The 17,269-nt window shown below is 40.4% G+C and overlaps 1 protein-coding gene and 1 long non-coding RNA gene across 2 annotated transcripts in view; one reads left to right on the top strand and one right to left on the bottom strand.

The window, feature by feature from the left end:
• Window positions 1-17,269, top strand: part of LTBP1 (latent transforming growth factor beta binding protein 1) — a 186,046-nt gene that overhangs the window by 54,751 nt on the left and 114,026 nt on the right. Inside the window, 2 exon segments of the mRNA XM_082216221.1 lie at window positions 2,761-2,928; window positions 15,649-15,873. Of these exon segments, the coding sequence (XP_082072347.1) occupies window positions 2,761-2,928; window positions 15,649-15,873 (393 nt within the window).
• On the bottom strand, window positions 3,713-7,578 carry LOC309528668. The gene is made up of 2 exons (XR_014217875.1): window positions 7,504-7,578; window positions 3,713-4,127 (listed from the first exon to the last, which is right to left on the bottom strand). It is a non-coding gene; the product is annotated as an uncharacterized lncRNA (long non-coding RNA).

The raw sequence follows: 17,269 nt of genomic DNA, 5'->3' as shown, positions 1-17,269 counted from the left end.
CTGACATGGAATGGAAATAGGTTGTTCTGTCCCTAACAATGCATGGGATTTTATTCTACTTCAGTTGCCTGCCCTGGGCTCTTATATGAGGAAGAGCGATATAAAAATCAAATTATAATATTAATTCACGTTCTTACAACCAGAAACTCATGAGATGTCTGACACAAACAGACAATGAGTGATACACGCAGTTCCTGCAACTCCCCTTATGTGCTCTGCAGATGTATAAAGAAAATGTATCAGTAGTGGATTCTTGGAAGCATGCATTTCCTGGATACAGCCAGTCTCCAAAGAAAGTCCTATGTGGTGCACCCTTCCAAAGTAATCCTATACAAATCAACTCAGAAGAAGCTTTAGGGGTTGCTACCAAGTAAGGCTCCTAAATAACTTACTGAGTTCCCAGTCATATATACCAGCAATCCTTTGCTATGTTATCAAATTGTACTGAAAGTGCATTGTTTGTTGTCTTGTCTGCATCGTGACTCAAGAGTCACCACTCAGTCTCATTGGTATTGTCAGAGTCCAGTTTAAACCATGCTGAAGAGCTGCAGCTGGGATTTCTCTAGCACACGAGATTTTCCAGGTTGGGCCAGCTTGATAGTGGTTACTTAGCTAAGCATGTTGTTTTAATTAGATCACTTCCTAAATGGAAAAAAAATGATTGCAAAAGGCATGTTAAAATAGAGGATAGAAATTGTTACGGTTTTTCTAGGAAAAAGATTTTTTTTTTCTGTGAAGACATTTCCAAATAAAATATTGAAAATCTGCTTGGTGTTTTAGAATTGACTTAGATGTTTGAAATCTGGCCGCCTTAGCAGTTCACAAGCAACTTTATGCCTGTTTATTGGGAAAGGTGTAGAGCTAGTTCCTAGAAAATGCAGTTTGCCAGTAGAAAAGCTAAGATTTGCCTTTAAGTGAGCTATGAATGGTGAAGTTAGAATGAGTGAAATTCATTGTTTTCCCCTTTCATCTCTGCTATGCCTACTGTTAAGAATTATTCAGAGCACAAGTGTTCCAAATATGAGGCAGGCCTCCTTAGAAGGCTGTGAGCAGTGCCAGGGAAGACTTTTAACTCCTCTGTGAGCCTTCTCACTGTCTTCTTGCAACCAGTAAACAGAACTGCAATGCATTCTAGTCTACCTCTGTTGGTGAAGTACAGGTGGCTCTTCATACTATGTAAAATGGCGCTGGTACTAGAAAGCAGACCTGCCAAAGCCTACGTAATAAATTAGCAGTGCAGACTGCACCCCCTGTATTGGCCCCACAATGAATGGGAGGAGACTGCTCCCATATCCATGTGTCGTTGTGCTGAATGAACACATTGAATCTCCTCAGATAATGAGTAGCTGTAGCTAGTTGTATTTGGGGGGGGGGGGAGTTCACGGTTTCAATATTGGCAGAGAGCAGCTTTCTGTAAGTAGGTCTGAAAGTTGCTTGTTTACAGTAAGCTGGAGCATTTGCTCTGCATCTGGCGGGCAACAGTTTAATGCCAGTGTCTGGAGATGAATCAGCTGGCACTGTTTTCTTTACTTTCAATTAATCTTATTACAAGCCAAAAATAATATGAAATGATATTATTTTTATGTTAGGAAACATTCTCCTTCCCCCTCCCCTAAGCATTACCCATAATAATTTCCCAGAGGGCATTCATACACTGGATGGGCCAACCAACCAGTGTTCAAATTGCACGCATTGTTGTGGCAGGAACATTTTGGAAAATGTTTAGAAAAAATGTTGGCTTGGATAATTTTTTGCAACTAGTTATTATTAATATGGTTTCTTAATGAAGGAATGAAGTTGCAGTAAAACTTTGACAAGGTGGGGGGAGATGCACATATATCTGAAGCATGCTTTTTAAAAAAGTAACAAAATAATAGATATAAATGTTTGTTGTTTAACCAAACGTATATACAACCATTCATAAAACCTGGGGTTTTAAAAAAGAGAGAAAATCTGGGGTTTGGCAAATCCTCCCATCTTCTAAGAACAGATCAGACTAAAGTACTGAATGACTGTGTCTGGAATACACTTTCGCTTTGCCCCACCCCGTTAGGAACAGGTTTTGCAGTTATCCGTTGGCAATCTTGCACAATTAGGACGTTGGTTTAAGTGTTAGTATTTGTCGACAAAATAAAACCTATAATATGTAAATCCACATAGAGTAGCCATTCCAAGAATCTGTGGAAAAAAAATAAAGGGTCCTGGGCAGCTGCGTCACTGGATTTGTTCACTTCAGGCTGGGGTGCCAGGAGATTTGAGACAGATGTTTTCAGACATGCGGCATGCCTAAAACATTTCCAGGGGTCGGGCTACAAATAGTGACTTAATAAGTGTAGAAACAGGAAAAGTATGCAAGAGGAAAAGACGCAAGAGTTTATTCACCCCTAGGTGAACAGCCAGTCGCTTTACATTACATCTGCCTGTCAGGGTTGGCTATTTAAGCTGTCATGCCCTTGGTATTGCTCTTTGACTGTGAATAAAGTGCAGCATTGTGATTACTAATCCCACTCCAGTGACTTGACTTTAAATGTGGTTTTGGAGTGGATCCCGGAGTCCTGTTTGCTAAGCTTCCTACTCCTGTTTCAGAGACACCACTGGATATCGAGGAGAGAGCACTGAAGACTGCCCTCCTCTGTTAAGAACTCTCTGCCTTTTTTAATTTTATTTTTAAAGAGCTTTTTTTAAAAATCATCTAAAGGAACTCAATGGCTACCCAAGTGACTTGTTTGTTTTTCTTTTTCTCTTTGCCTCTGCTCCCAGTGGGTAATCACACAGGACGCATCAAGGTGGTCTTTACACCCAGCATCTGTAAAGTGACTTGTAAAAAAGGCACCTGTCAGAACAGCTGCGAGAAAGGGAACACCACGACTCTGATTAGTGAAAATGGGCATGCTGCTGACACCTTGACAGCACCCAACTTCCGAGTAGGTAAGTCTCTCCAATCCTCCATCATCCTTGCTAATCCTTTCTTCTTCTTCTTCTTCTGTTGGACTCTGCGTATTTGTACATGTTTTGAAATTGTTAGCTTTTTCTTCAAGGGTCTATGATAAGTGTAATGTCATTGGTGCTGAGCATCCCCTGACTGCCTGATAATTCTTTGAACATGCAAAAGAGAGGGATAACTAGTTAAACCCCACAGTTTAGGTTGTATGTGGTGGGGGAGGCGGTGTTAGTAGCTCTGTGTAGAAACTCGCAAATTGGATGGAAAATATGTCATGGTTGAGGGGGGAAATGCTCTCAGTTTGTGGTTCTAATTTTGCATAAGTGAATGTGAAAAATCTAGCTAGACTTAAATGAAATGTTCCTGCAAGACATTGTCTGGGAATTGTTTGACTCTGCATTCCTGTGAGTGAAATGGGTGCCAGTTTTCAACTTTTGCCTTGAGTGTGTTGTGAGCATAACATATTTATTATGCGTCAAGTGTCCAAATAGGAGACAGAAAGCTTGGAAATCAAATCAAAAGTAAGATAAATGTCAATTAGCATTCCAGTGAATGCTATTTTGTGTTTTACAAAAAGACATCTCAGTGGCATAGCTAGCATGGTACACCAAAAATAAGATTGTTTTTCAAAGGTTATTGAATGTTAGCTGTAGAGAAGTGTATATTTAACACAGATTCAGTTTCCCACCCATCTTGCTTTGCAGTGAAATTCAAGCACAATGGTTCAGAGTAGTGTGACATACAGTTTACATGTCCTTGTTACTGATTAGAGCAGTTTGCAATGTCATTTTATTCAGTTCATGAAACTCGTAAAGCTCTTCACTTAATGTCAGATAATCCTTAGAATAGCAAAACTATTCCAAGTACAAACATAATGTTAGGCAGAGTAGAAAGAGGCATCCTAATTGTCTTTTTATGGTATACAATCTTTCCCCAAAAAATGCTATTTCTGATTCCTCTGGTCTGGCAAAGTGGATGTATGAAATGCAGATCAATCACTCTAAAGATTCTTCCAGATGTTGCTTCTAGCAGAACGGTAGCAGCAAATCAGGAATCACAGCAGGAGGTGCCTCAGAGAGGAGAGATGCTTCTCAGCATGGGAGTTTAGAGTTACCATTGCTGTCTTGCACAATTGTAGCTGTGTCAGTCATGTTGGATTCTGCTAGTCTGTCTGGAGTGGCAGCATCTGAAACGGAGATGACATTTCAGCATGGGGATTGAGTGTGACCAGTGCTCTGATTCAAGCACCTATTATCTACAAAAGAGAAAAGTGTTGATTTAGATGTAACAGAAAACCACAGCCTGGTATTATTTGAAATCTAGATTCACTTGCTGCTTCCTCCCATTGTACTTCCCTGAGTTCCAATTTAGCAGCTGACTATAGTATATTATCATAGCAGAATAACTGGACAGTGTATTGTTTGCACACACAAAAACTGGAAATTGCAACTGAACTGTGACCTGATTCCACTTTTGCAGACATAGGGGAGAGTGTGCATGACCCCAAGGCTCATTCTTGCTACACCAAACCATGGTTTGGCATTTCATCTGAACTAAGCCTATATCTGGAAGTGCCCTTAGATTAAATTACAGACAAGTCATGGTATGGATCCAAATTCCTTTGATACCGTAGTACATTTTTTGATAATGATAGCTTTAAAGGCATGCTGCACTGGTTGCATCCTAAATATAATTCTGGTATGTGGCAATGTGTGAGGAACTGAAAAATAAGGAGAATTTATGAATGAGAGCTGCTATGCATCCAGTAACAAGTGTGAAAAATCAAATTCCATTCCTGTGGCAATTGTCACAGCTATGTGAAGCATAGTTTTGTTTTAATACATTTAGTATAACTGCCCTGAATGATAAGGTATCTTAGAAGGTAAAATATTTGTAACCAAGAAGAAACATTACAGGACAGAATGACATTGGAGGTTCCTTCCAACCCTACAGATCTATGATTCTATGACATATTTTTACTTGTTCTGTAAAGCTGCATTGCACAATCTTTTGAAACAAGTAGTATCATTTTCTTCCTGCCCTCAGGTTTGATATTTTAGAAACGGCATGCCCTGTAACTACTTAAAGGGGAATCAACCCAATATATAGAAAAGTTTATCAGGCATACAAAACAGTATGCAGGCGTCTTTATATTTAGAAGTCCGACTTGCGGGGCATTACCAGAACTGCACCCAGAGGTAAAACTGGGATGGTGAGTGATTTTGTGGATCATAATGATCCATCATTGCTTGTCTGGGTGAGGGGAAAATGGAAGAGTTAGGTCTTCAATTGCCACTTAGTGCCAGGATCACACTTTTAAGGTCCAGCCCACTAATATGTTAGACTCCATCTAGCCAGGCAGAATAGGTGTTTCCTATTAGGCAGCAGGTGGGCCTCAGAAGTAGCTGCAGTATTTACCTCCTAGAGTTCAAGGTCTTGTACCTAATGAATACAATGGTGCATAGTTCCAGGAGCATGGGTTCGTAAGCTGAATATGGTCTTTGATCACTAGTCCTAGGAATAAGAAACCTGGAGCAAGTCCAGCACTGGGATGAGTAGAGAGCAGCTCTAGTTTCTGCCTCAAAATTTTTCAGGGAAAACAAAAGGCCTTTAGAGACTGTATTGAGAAGATCTGTAACCTTAAGAATCCATGTGCCAGCACTGGGACATTTCCTTCATTAAACTGAATTAATATCAGTGGGATTTTTGTTTTGGTTCATAAGACATCTGGATGCAGGCTAGCGGTAAGGTAGCCAAGTTTAAAGACACCATATCGTTCAAGGTGATTGAAAAAAAGGGATTACGCAGAGCCGAAAGGACCTCTCTAAACTGTGGAAATGGGTATTAGAATGGCAAAAACAGTTCAGTGTAAACAAGTGTCAAGTGATACATATTGGGATAAAAAGAAACCTAACTTTATATAAATTGCCACTGGCTGTTTTTCTGTCTCTTATAATACTAGAACCTGGGGTCATCAAGTGAAGCTGAATAGTGGGAGATTCGGGATATACAAAATGAAGTACTTCTTCAAACAGCGCATTGTTTAAGGGTTCAAAAAATTCATGGAAGATAAGACTCTCAGCGACTAGTAATGATGCCTGTATGTTACCTCTGGCACCAGAAGCAGTATCCTTTAGTTGCTTAGGAACATGAGAGTTCCATTGTGCTCATGGCCTCCTTGTGGGTTTCACATAGGCATCTGGTGGCCACTGTGAGAATAAAACAGACTGGACTAGATGGATCTTTGGTCTGATCCAACAGGGCTCTTCCCATTTTTTTACTCCTTTCTTTACCTCACTACCCCATCCTCACTATTGCCTTTACTTTTATAAGGGATGTGGATGGTTTCTTAGTTGTTTTGGTTGATTCTTACTGGCAGATTCACTTTACTGCTGTTTTCCAGACAAGTGCATGGTGGCTAAGGAGTCTTGGTATAAATACCCTCACCCCATCTTTGCCACCCCTTTCAATCACCATGGGCATTTTATGAGTGGCATATAAAAATAATAATGTGTATTGTGTTAAAACAATAGCGGCAGTCGGTTTAGAGTGGATAAAAACACCCCAAGTTCAGTCAACAGATTGAAGTACGGTAGTTCAGAGTATTAATATAGATTTGTTTATGTTATGCGACTGTTTTGCTTTCAGATTTAGCTTTCCAAAAGAATTGTATTTATTTGTGGCAGGGAACTGGATTAGAGAGTGTAATGGAGAAAGGGAACAGCATTGCAAATGCTGAATTTCCCAGCTAACATTTGTGATGGTATGACTCATTCTTGCTCATAAGTCTTTTCTGATTTAATATATTCTAGCAAGTTTGAACAATGTAGGGCTGATACAGTGAAGTACTTATTCATTCTCTTTAGGCTTTATAAGGCAAAAACAGTATGACTTGCTGCTCTTGAACTGAACATCTTAGGCAGGCTTCCTCAACCTTGGCCCTCCAGATGCTTTTGGCCTACAATTCCCATGATCCCTAGCTAGCAGGACCAGTGGTCAGGGAAGATGGGAATTATAGTCTCAAACCTGTAGTCTCAAACCTGGAGGACAGAGGTTGAGGAAGCCTGATCTTAGGGTTAGTGATCATGTCTCTTGCTGCTTCCCTATAACTTTTACTTAAGAGCAAAAGTCATATAAGACACTTTCCCCTTTTATCTACTTTCTATTGAGCTCTAATTCCCCCCAGTCACTTTGGTCTGACTCCTTCTGGCCTTAATTACTTATAATACTAAGTTCTGAGTGAACCTCTTGGGGAAGTAACAAGGTTATTCTTTGCTTGTATCCCCAAACTCGGCCCCCCAGCTGTTTTGGGACTACAGTTCCCACCATCCCTGACCACTGGTCCTGTTAGCTAGGAATGATGAGAGTTGTAGTCCCAAAACAGCTGGAGGGCCGAGCATCCCAAGGGGATGCCTGTCTCAGTCCCTACTGCAACTCTTCCTGTTTATCTTTCCATTATAGCCTGACTGATTTCTGTCCTCTAGCTCTTTTGGTGACTCTTGTACTCCTTCCTGCTTGTATCCCATAAGAAAATAAGAAGAGCCATGCAGGATTATACCCACCTATTTCAGCATTGCGTTCTTACAGTGGGTAGCCTCTGTGGGAAGCCCCCAAACAGGGCAGAAGCACAAAAGCACTCTCTTAACTTACATTTCCTAGCACCTGGCATTCAGAGGCATATCATCTCTGGTACTAGAGGTAGGATACAGTCATAATGGCTAGAAGCCATTGATAGCTGTATCCTAATGCTCTTTTAATGCCGCCCGAGTTGGTGGCTGCTTCTACATCCAGCTGCAGTGAATTCCACTCTGTGGTGGTTCTTCTTCAGCAAGACTTCTTTTATATGCATGTTGATTTTATCTTTAACAATGCTTTCCACCAGTTTATTTAGAACAAACATTAAGCTAACCAGCCTGTTATTTCATAGATCTCCCCCAATCCCTTTTTTAAAAAATGGGTGTTGCATTGGCTACTTTCTGGTCTGAAGTAACAGAAGCCAATCTTGGGAAAGTTACATGTTTTTGTTGTAAGGTCAGCAATTTTACATTTGAGTTCTTCAGTAACTTTTAGATGGATGCCATTTGGACCTGGTGATTTGTTTTTAATTTGTCACTAAGGTGTAGGACTTACTCTTTTGTCACAACTATTTGCCTCAGTTGCCCAATCTCTTTTCTTGGGAAAGTTAGTTCAGATAGAAGGGTCTGCCCTATATCTCCTGCTGTGAGTTCAGATGCAAATAATTCATTCAGCTTCTCTGCAACCTCTTTTTCCTTGTTTAGCATAGCTTTTTGAGTCCTTTGTCCAAAGGTACAACCATCTTCCTAGATGGTTTCCTTCTTCAAATGTATTTAAATATATTTTTGTTGGTGGTCTTAATGATTCTAGCAATATGCTCTCTTTTTCCATCCATTGTTGGCTGCTTGCAGTTTGTTTTTGTTTTTCTCATTGATCCAGATACCACATGGATCTTGGCTCTACTCTTGGCTTCTATAATCCTTCCATCCAAGTAGAGCATGAAGTAGCTATGTCCTCAGCATCCAGTACGCATGGGTACCTATGTACAAGGAGATCTTGTTTAACTAAAAGCCACTGATTGCTCATCAGTTTGTCTAACTTAAATGATTCCAAGGATGGAAAGAGAAAGCCACTGTTGTGGAATAATTTAAGTGCTGGGCTTTCACAGAGGAAACTGAGACTTAAATCAAGCATAGCATCTCAACAGCAATGGAGCTGATTTGTAATCACCCTCATTGCATTCAGTCAGGTGTTCCTTTCCTGTCCAGGTTCATGCTCTGACAAACATAGGTTTGCATCAGATCCTAGCCAAGCACAGCACTGATTGGCTTATACCTGGTGATATCTTTGTGGAACCTTCTCCCCAAGCAGTTTTGCACATTAAATAAAGGTTTCTGTTTTTCTCTTTAATTAGTGTGATGAATGAGTATCTGAAACTTGTATGGTGTGGGGAGAGATTGTTTAACTAGGATATTCATCTGTCATTTCCGTTGATCAGCTGGTAGGAAATCAGGCTCACGTAGCAGCTGGGAACTCTACAAATTCTTTTTTAATATTACACTTGTTTTCATCTTCAGTTTTAAATTACCACTCAGTTGTAAAGCTCCTCATTGCATAGCAGTGAGAAATTCACTATCTCTGACCATAGCCCACCTTACAAGCTTCTTGTAAGCAAATATCATATACAGTGGTACCTCGGATTAAGTACTTAATTCGTTCCGGAGGTCCGTTCTTAACCTGAAATTGTTCTCAACCTGAAGCACCACTTTGGCTAATGGGGCCTCCTCCTGCTGCCGCGCTTCCGGAGCAGGATTTCTGTTCTCATCCTGAAGCAAAGTTCTTAACCCGAAGTAATATTTCTGGGTTAGTGGAGTCTGTAACCCGAAGCGTATGTAACCTGAAACGTATGTAACCCGAGGTACCACTGTAGTAAGATAGTTACAAGTATGAATTAAAAGAGCAAGAGGAAATAAATCTTATTTGCGATACATGATTAAATGTATGATTAAATACATGATTATCCAGGATGGTCTAAGAATTTAAAACTTGTTGAAACAAATATCTGTAACTGTGTACTATATTGAGCCCAATGCTTTTTTTCTATTAAAACAGTGGTTCTCATATAGGAGTTACAGAAAACTCATTAGCCAAAGAAGTGGATGTGACTTGTAAGGAAGCCAACACACTTTTACTGCAGCATTCATATACAAGAAAAGTTCCAACAGCAGATTGTTGCACTAAAATGTTCTTTAAGGAAATTGCCTTTAAAATGTCAGTATTAGGTACAGGAGAAAGAAAATGAGTGCCAGATTATATTCCTGGGAAATGGGAGGCCGAACCATGCATTTTCCCGCTTTATTTGTATTTCTTCCATTTTGCCTGTAACAGAGCACCTATGTCTTTTTCTGTTGTTCCATAGTTTATATGGAATCCAACAGAGTTCAAGGGACAATAATAAAACTGTGATATCTGCAGAATGATTTGGTTGCTGCTGATATGTCAATACCTTAGCTAGTCAAGCATATATTTCAAATAGCATGGGGGAAGGGGGAGTGTGATGACATAAAAGGGGTTCTGTGCCAGGGAAAGCAGATTAAGAGGACGCATAAAGTCAGACAAAACAGCTTGTAGAAGTATTTGTGTAAAAGCGGGACAAGGCTTTAAAACTTTTTTGGCAACTAGTGCCAGACACTTGGTGCTTAGTTTTCATAATATAATTGTTTCTTTGTCCATCCTACCCCTCCATTGCCATAAGACCAGTTATACTGCCAAAAGCAAAAAAACTCCCCATCTAATGTTATTTATATATATATATATATATATATATATATATATATATATATATATAAAAATTCGCCAATCATAACGGAGTTATCTAGTATTATACAATTCAGTATATGGAATTCATCCAGCTGAACAATGTGTGTGTTAAGGGGAATGAAAGTTGAGCGGTTAATGTACATAATAGCTGGCTGTTGTACACATTCACAAGGTTTCATGGAGAATGTGCATCCATCAATTAAAAGGAAATTGTGCACATTTCCCAATCAGTATGTTCACATTCTTCGTGTGACCCGTTGAATGTCCACAATGGCTGGTGGTTATGCACATTAAACGCTTAATCTGAATTTCCCCAAACATATATTAACCACTTCTGCCCCAGTCAAGTGTTACTTCAAAAATTTAAATAAAGAATTGAACTCTTTGTTGGTACTTTGAATAGAACACCAGTTCACACTCTTTGTCCATCCAGATTGCTGGATGCTCTATTCTTACTAACTCTTCCTAATTCCAGGGTCCTACCTGAGCTCTTTAACTAAAGATGCCAGAGTTTGTAACTAAGATCTTTTCATGCAAAGGATGTGCTATACCACCGAGCTATTTGTGGTCTATCCAACATTGGACATAAATAGGTATGATGCAGATTTCGCCTGCTATACCCAGTGTGTTGCCATTTCAAAACATGAAACAAGTGGACGTATTCAAAAAACACTTAAAAATATAGCACACTATCCAACTTTGGGGATGGGAAAGCAGGACATCTGCACACACTTTCTGACACCACCACCCTGCCTGATCCACACAGTTTCAGGGACTTTATGGCATAGGAGAATATGATTAAAGTAATGTAATCCTTTGTTTTAGCATGGGCATGTCTAGTGTCTTACTAGCCTAAACTAATTCTTGTTCTAGGAATTTTTTTTTATCACATTGAATAGTGATTCATTCCATAGCTAATGTTTTGTTGAAGCATAACTTTCCTGTAGCATTCTCACATTCATAGTTACCGTACATGGATAGTATTTTTTAACTACCTTATGGGATTTCTCATAGCCCTAGCAGACACCTTTCCCAATTTAGTTCCTAATTTAATTCCTAATCTAGTGGCACTGGTAATTTATCCTGTGTTCATAGCAAACCTATACACAAAGAGAAGAGAAATGAACTTTACTGTGCAATAGTTTATATTTGCATATAATGTACCTGGTGATCTGTGTCGGATAAAGCAAATGAAACAAAAGTAAAACTGTTGACTGTCTTATATTGAAAGTTACAGTTCTATGTGAGGTTGGATTCAAATGAAATATTCTACCAGTTCTGACTTGTTTTGCCAATGTTTTCCTAGATGCTGAAGTCCATGCCAAGTTTGAATAACTCAAATCCAAACACAAGAACCATTCTGACAAATAACTGATAAAAATACTACCATTTGCCATGGTGAATTACCCAAAATCTGTTTTATGGATTTGTAAGGTGCATGCTCACCTTTGCAGTGAGGACAAGCATGATAAAGCAGGCTGCTATTTTTGTTCTGCCAATTGTAAATCTCTCTGATAACTTGGATAATCTAACTTCATACATTTGCTTTTAACTTTCTAATGTTTCAGATTAATGCATTAAGGCAGATATTTGCTAGGCTATTTTAAAACCAAGATATGTTGTTAACAGTAGATTATTCAGATTCAGAGAGTCTAGTGCTATGGCACATTAACAGTAAGCGCCTGAATGGAAAGCCAAACCATAAAAGATGGTGCTATCATTTGCACATTGCTCTGTTTAGAGGTGGAGGAACATTTTCACTCCACAGTCCAGATCCTTATCAGGATTACTCTTGTGTGCCAGATTTGACAAATGCTGTGGGTTCCAACCTGTCAGTCACCTGGCTTCACAATGACTTAAGATGTAAGGTGATTTCAAGTTCTGAAGTTGGTACTTCAAAGCGCATTCCAAATTGCTGCTAAAATGAAGGCGGGAAAATCCATTTTCACAGGAGCAAGGTAGTGCTGCACATATCCTATATACCAGGGGTGGCCAACTCCCAAGAGACTGCGATCTACTCACAGAGTTAAAGACTGGCAGTTATCTACCCCCCTTTTTTGGATTCAGTTCTAAGTTGTTGAGCTTTTTTTAGGAAGGAAAGCCCTATTTTGGGGGCTGTGGGGCAAAAATGATGAGCTTTTTTTAGGGGAACCAAACTTGTTGAGCTTCTTTGCAGGGGGCCCATGATCTACCAGTTGGATGCGCCTGCTATATGCATTGGGTGCATGAAACACACCTGGAACTCTGATGAGTCTTTTCCCTTCTTGCTATCCCTACATATCCTGCTTTGCTAGGAAGGAGCAGGGGGGAAGGAATACAATAATGGAAGCAGAATCAAACAAGTGCTGGCTTTCTAAATTTCAAAAGGGAAAGTAGCTATTTTGCTGTAATATTTGAAATCTTGTGGCCTCAAAGATGGCCTAACCCATGATTTGCTAACCTGGTGACTTCTAGATGTTTTGAACTACAGGTCCCGTTATCTATAACAATAGGTCACATTAGCTAAATCTGAACTGCAGTTGAAAACATCTGGAGCACACCATGTTAGGGAAGCCTGACATAACCTAATGAAGTTTGTGTAACGCTTTCTTCATTCCATTTTTACAAACTTCAGACTTTTACCCTGCTCTATTTCTGTCCACTTTTGTTTTTTGCTTAACATCTAGTGTGATTAGCTGGAAGGGTTGCTCATTTTTTGTGATATTTACAGTGGTGCCTTGCAAGACGAAATTAATCCATTCCGCGAGTCTCTTCGTCTTGCGGTTTTTTCGTCTTGCGAAGCACGGCTATTAGCGGCTTAGCGGCTTTAAGAAAAAGGAAACAAACTCGCAAGAACTCACAAGACGTTTCATCTTGCGAAGCAAGCCCATAGGGAAATTCGTCTTGCGGAACGACTCAAAAAACGGAAAACTCTTTCGTCTTGCGGGTTTTTCGTCTTGCGAGGCATTCGTCTTGCGAGGTACCACTGTAGTTGGTATAATAAAGGACCTCCTCTTACTTTCACATTTTCCTGTTAATGAACCAAGATGGCTTCCCGCCATTTTGTTCAACATTTAAATTAGACTATTAGTCACAAGTTGCCCCCTAATACTGCTTTTCTTCTTTGCTCCCCCTTCTTGTGCATTAAATCTTCATTGTGTGCTCCATTGTCAATTCCGACCTGATCTGTTAACTTAGTGGCTGAACAATAACTAAAGTATAATACTTAAACTTCGGTGGTTGTGTTGGTTTCACAGAAACAGAACTGGCGAGAGAGGCTTTAATTGGACCTAATAGTTTAAAGCTGTGAAAGCTTTTTAATTTCACTGAATGCTTCATTAAGCACAATGAATATTCAGAGCATACAAGGACAGCATGGGTATTTTTAAAAAAGGTTTCGCCTTCAGTAGTTTCTGAAGCCAAAAGCCTTGCATCACTGATAATTAGATTTCCTCTTGGCCATAGGTGGGTGTTCCCTGCTAATTCTTTAGATGCATTGATGGCTTACCACATGGCACTCTGCCCACGTGGTTACATTACAAGCAGCCACATGGATGCTGCAGGTAGAAATGGGCTTTAGGGGAGATGAGAGCAGAGGAGGAGGAGGAGGAGGAGGAGGAGGAGGAGAAGAAGAAGAAGAAGAAGAAGAAGAAGAAGACCAAGCCCACTCTGGGTGGCTTACAGCACGTGAAAAAAAAGTAAAGCATTAGACATTTAAAAAATTCCTGATACAGGGTTGCCTTCAGATGTCTTCTAAAAGTCAGATAGTTGTTTATTTCCTTGGCATCTGATGGGAGGGTGTTCCACAGGCCGGGCACCACTATGGAGAAGGCCCTCTGCCTGGTATATATAGAAGCCACATGCCTTGAAATTGTTTTGGGAGGATAAGATGTGCTATTAGCAACCTCTTAAGCATTATCTGCATGCTATTCTCCAGCTGAAATTTATAACCATGGCCTAGCAGTTGCTGCTGCCGTGAATGCTAGAAGGAAGGCCACTCCCTGCTGCAATGCCCATTTCCACCTGGCCTAGGGGGTGGGACCCACACTCACCCTGAACAGCTAAAAGGCTCCTGGGAGGCCGCTGGAAGATTGCTCCATGAGATCTCACCAAAAACTGGTTCTGCTGCTGGCACTGCTTCTTTGCTAGGGGTGGTTGGGGGGCCCTTGTGGTGATAGACACTCTTCGGCTTCTGCCTCCTAAGGAAGCTGCTTCAGCCCACCTTATTTGTCAGTGAAATAAATCTTAAAATGAGAATGATTGAACTAAGGCTGCAAATTCTAGCAAAATTTAATGCAAATGCACCGCCGGTTCTTTGTTAGGATATGATGCCTGTCTACTTGCAAAAAAACAAAACCAAAAGAAGTGATGATTGCTGTACTGAGTAATTTTGTGATCATCCATTGTTCAACCACTTTGTGCTATTTTCATTCATGTCCAGAATAAGAAGAAAAATAGGATGGCCGTTGAGTCTATATTTAGTACACTTGCTGTTACATTTGGTAATAATATCAATATAATAAATAAATATTTGCAGTCCTGACTTTAAAATCATTCGGGTTTGACATATCTTAAAGATCTAATAGTACATATATGGCAATATGTGCATATTTTCAAAAAATATTTCTGCTATGCAGCCTATCCAATAGTTTATTACACCAGTCTTTTTATAAGTCTAGTGAATTATGTGTCTCAGTTGGAATTCTCCTCTTAGTAGAAAACATGCACATTCTTCATCAGATACTGGCCTTTTATAGTAGCAGAAAGACACTGGTGTGCACTTGCTCTCCATGTTCTCTCTGCTATCTCACATGTTGGTTCTCTACATTTGCACAACTTGCTCCTCAACTGTGGGATTCAGGACCGCCACAATATTGCCCCCCCAATCTCCTAAAAGAGATAAAACCCTAGTATTAAGCAGTGCTATTAAGCACTTGCTACATATTTCTAAGTAGTTACGGTACAGGTAAAATTCAGAGACTTGCTTCTTATAACTCAAATTAGCAATTTTACTATGCATTCGGCCATGCAGTCTCTGTCCAACAATCATATCCTGAGATGCAAGTGCTTGAATGGGTGAGTCTTTCAGTGGTGCTTACTTCAAAATAAGTGTACTTGGCACTGGAGTCTTTGAAAGTTAGGTACAGTATATAATGCCTTGTAGAATTATTGCAAATGTAACATTCCATGAATATATGGCATGCTATGTTTTGCTAGGCACTAAAAAATACGTTTCAAGTAAAAAAGATTCATTCTGGCAAATGGTAAAAGTTACACAAGGGAGGATATGCCTGTCAGTCATTAAACAGGATGATTGAATAGGTGACAGTACTAAAAATGTGACTGAAGAGAAATTAACACCAATCTCTCTCTGTTTTTCTTTCTTCTTTCAGTTATTTGCCACCTTCCTTGCATGAATGGAGGCCAGTGTAGTTCAAGAGATAAGTGCCAGTGCCCTCCTAATTACACTGGTAAACTTTGTCAGATCCCAGTACAGAGTGGCAGCGCTCCAAAATTTTATCATAATCCTCAGCAAGCAAACAAGGCGGTGGGATCGCATGTCATCCATTCCACGCATACTTTACCACTGACTATGCCTGGGCAGCAAGGAGTAAAAGGTAAATGATTTTCCCTATTGGCTGTGGTTTTACTTTTTTAAATTTTGGCTGCCAGACTACCAGAGACAGTCATAACATCTGTCCACATAGCTTTAAACATAGCTGAAATTCTGAGCCTATCTGAATGACAGAATACTATTTTCCTTAGAAAGTTCAGAGAATTAAAAGGAACAGTTCTTGAAAGGCTGTTTGATAAGGTATTTTCATTCATTCTGAAGTGAAAAAAATCTCACTTTCAAAATGGAACTGACATCCGAGATGTTATCCCTGTCTCTTTTAAGAAAATATATTTTCCTTCTGTTTGCCTTTTTATTATCTTGGTTGTCAGATAGGAATCCAGGGATATATGAGAGAGACCATATGAAAGCACCCTATTTGCTTTGATCATTTAAAATTGGTTGAACATTGCTGGATGGTCATGGTAGGTCAAAAGGGCACTTAGATTATAGCTGCTAGTTGACAGCTGTGATGTCATTTTTGTATGCAAGATTGAAGCTACAATATTACCCAGAGAAGAGTCTATACTTAACACTGAATTTTTAAAGCAAGTCAGCAGCTGTTGATTAAAATAATCCTGCTCTCCCAGTGAATATTAAGGCTGCTAATCACAAAAACTTTTTTTTTAGAGTAGCTAGGGGTGTCTTAGCCATAGAGGCTAGTGGCATGGGGCGCCACGGCACCAAGTTCTGGAGGGTGCCAGGGAAGAGGCGGAGGCTGGATGTGGTGCCTCCTGGCATCAGCTCGCCGCCCTCGCCCGCCACCGCCATCCTGTGCCGCGCCCGGAGCCGTCGCCCTCCAGCCGCTACCTGCCTGGAGGGAAATGTGGGGGTGGGGGGCACTGGAGGGATCCTTGCACCATGGCGCCAGATATGCTTAAGACGGCTCTGAGAGTAGCCATCCCTGCTCTTTCATGTAGCTAGTGCTATTTTTTTCTTTGTTTTGGGATTTCACAGAGTTCTCAGTTCAGGTAGATCAACAGCTACTTTGGGGCTCAAATGACAGGTTCAAGTGACAGATGGGAGCCCACCCATTTTTCCTCCAGTTGTGAATCAAAGGTTCCAAATTTCACACTCCGTTCCCAAAAGAGTCTCTGTAGATGCATGCATCTAGGACAGGCTTCCTCAACCTCAGATGTTTTGACACTACAATTCCCATCATCCCTAACCACTGGTCCTGCTATGTAGGGATCATGGGAGTTGTAGGCCAAAAACATCTGGATTTGGATTTGATATCCCGCTTTATCACTACCCAAAGGAGTCTAACATTCTCCTTTCCCTTCCTCCCCCACAACAAACACTCTGTGAGGTGAGTGGGGCTGAGAGACTTCAGAGAAGTGTGACTAGCCCAAGGTCACCCAGCAGCTGCATGTGGAGGAGCGGAGACGCAAACCCGGTTC

The sequence above is a fragment of the Podarcis vaucheri genome (genome assembly GCF_965113315.1).
Source record: "Podarcis vaucheri genome assembly, chromosome: 3".
NCBI lineage: Eukaryota > Metazoa > Chordata > Lepidosauria > Squamata > Lacertidae > Podarcis > Podarcis vaucheri.
Note: the sequence above shows the minus strand (reverse complement) of the source record. Positions and strands in the feature narration are given on the sequence as shown.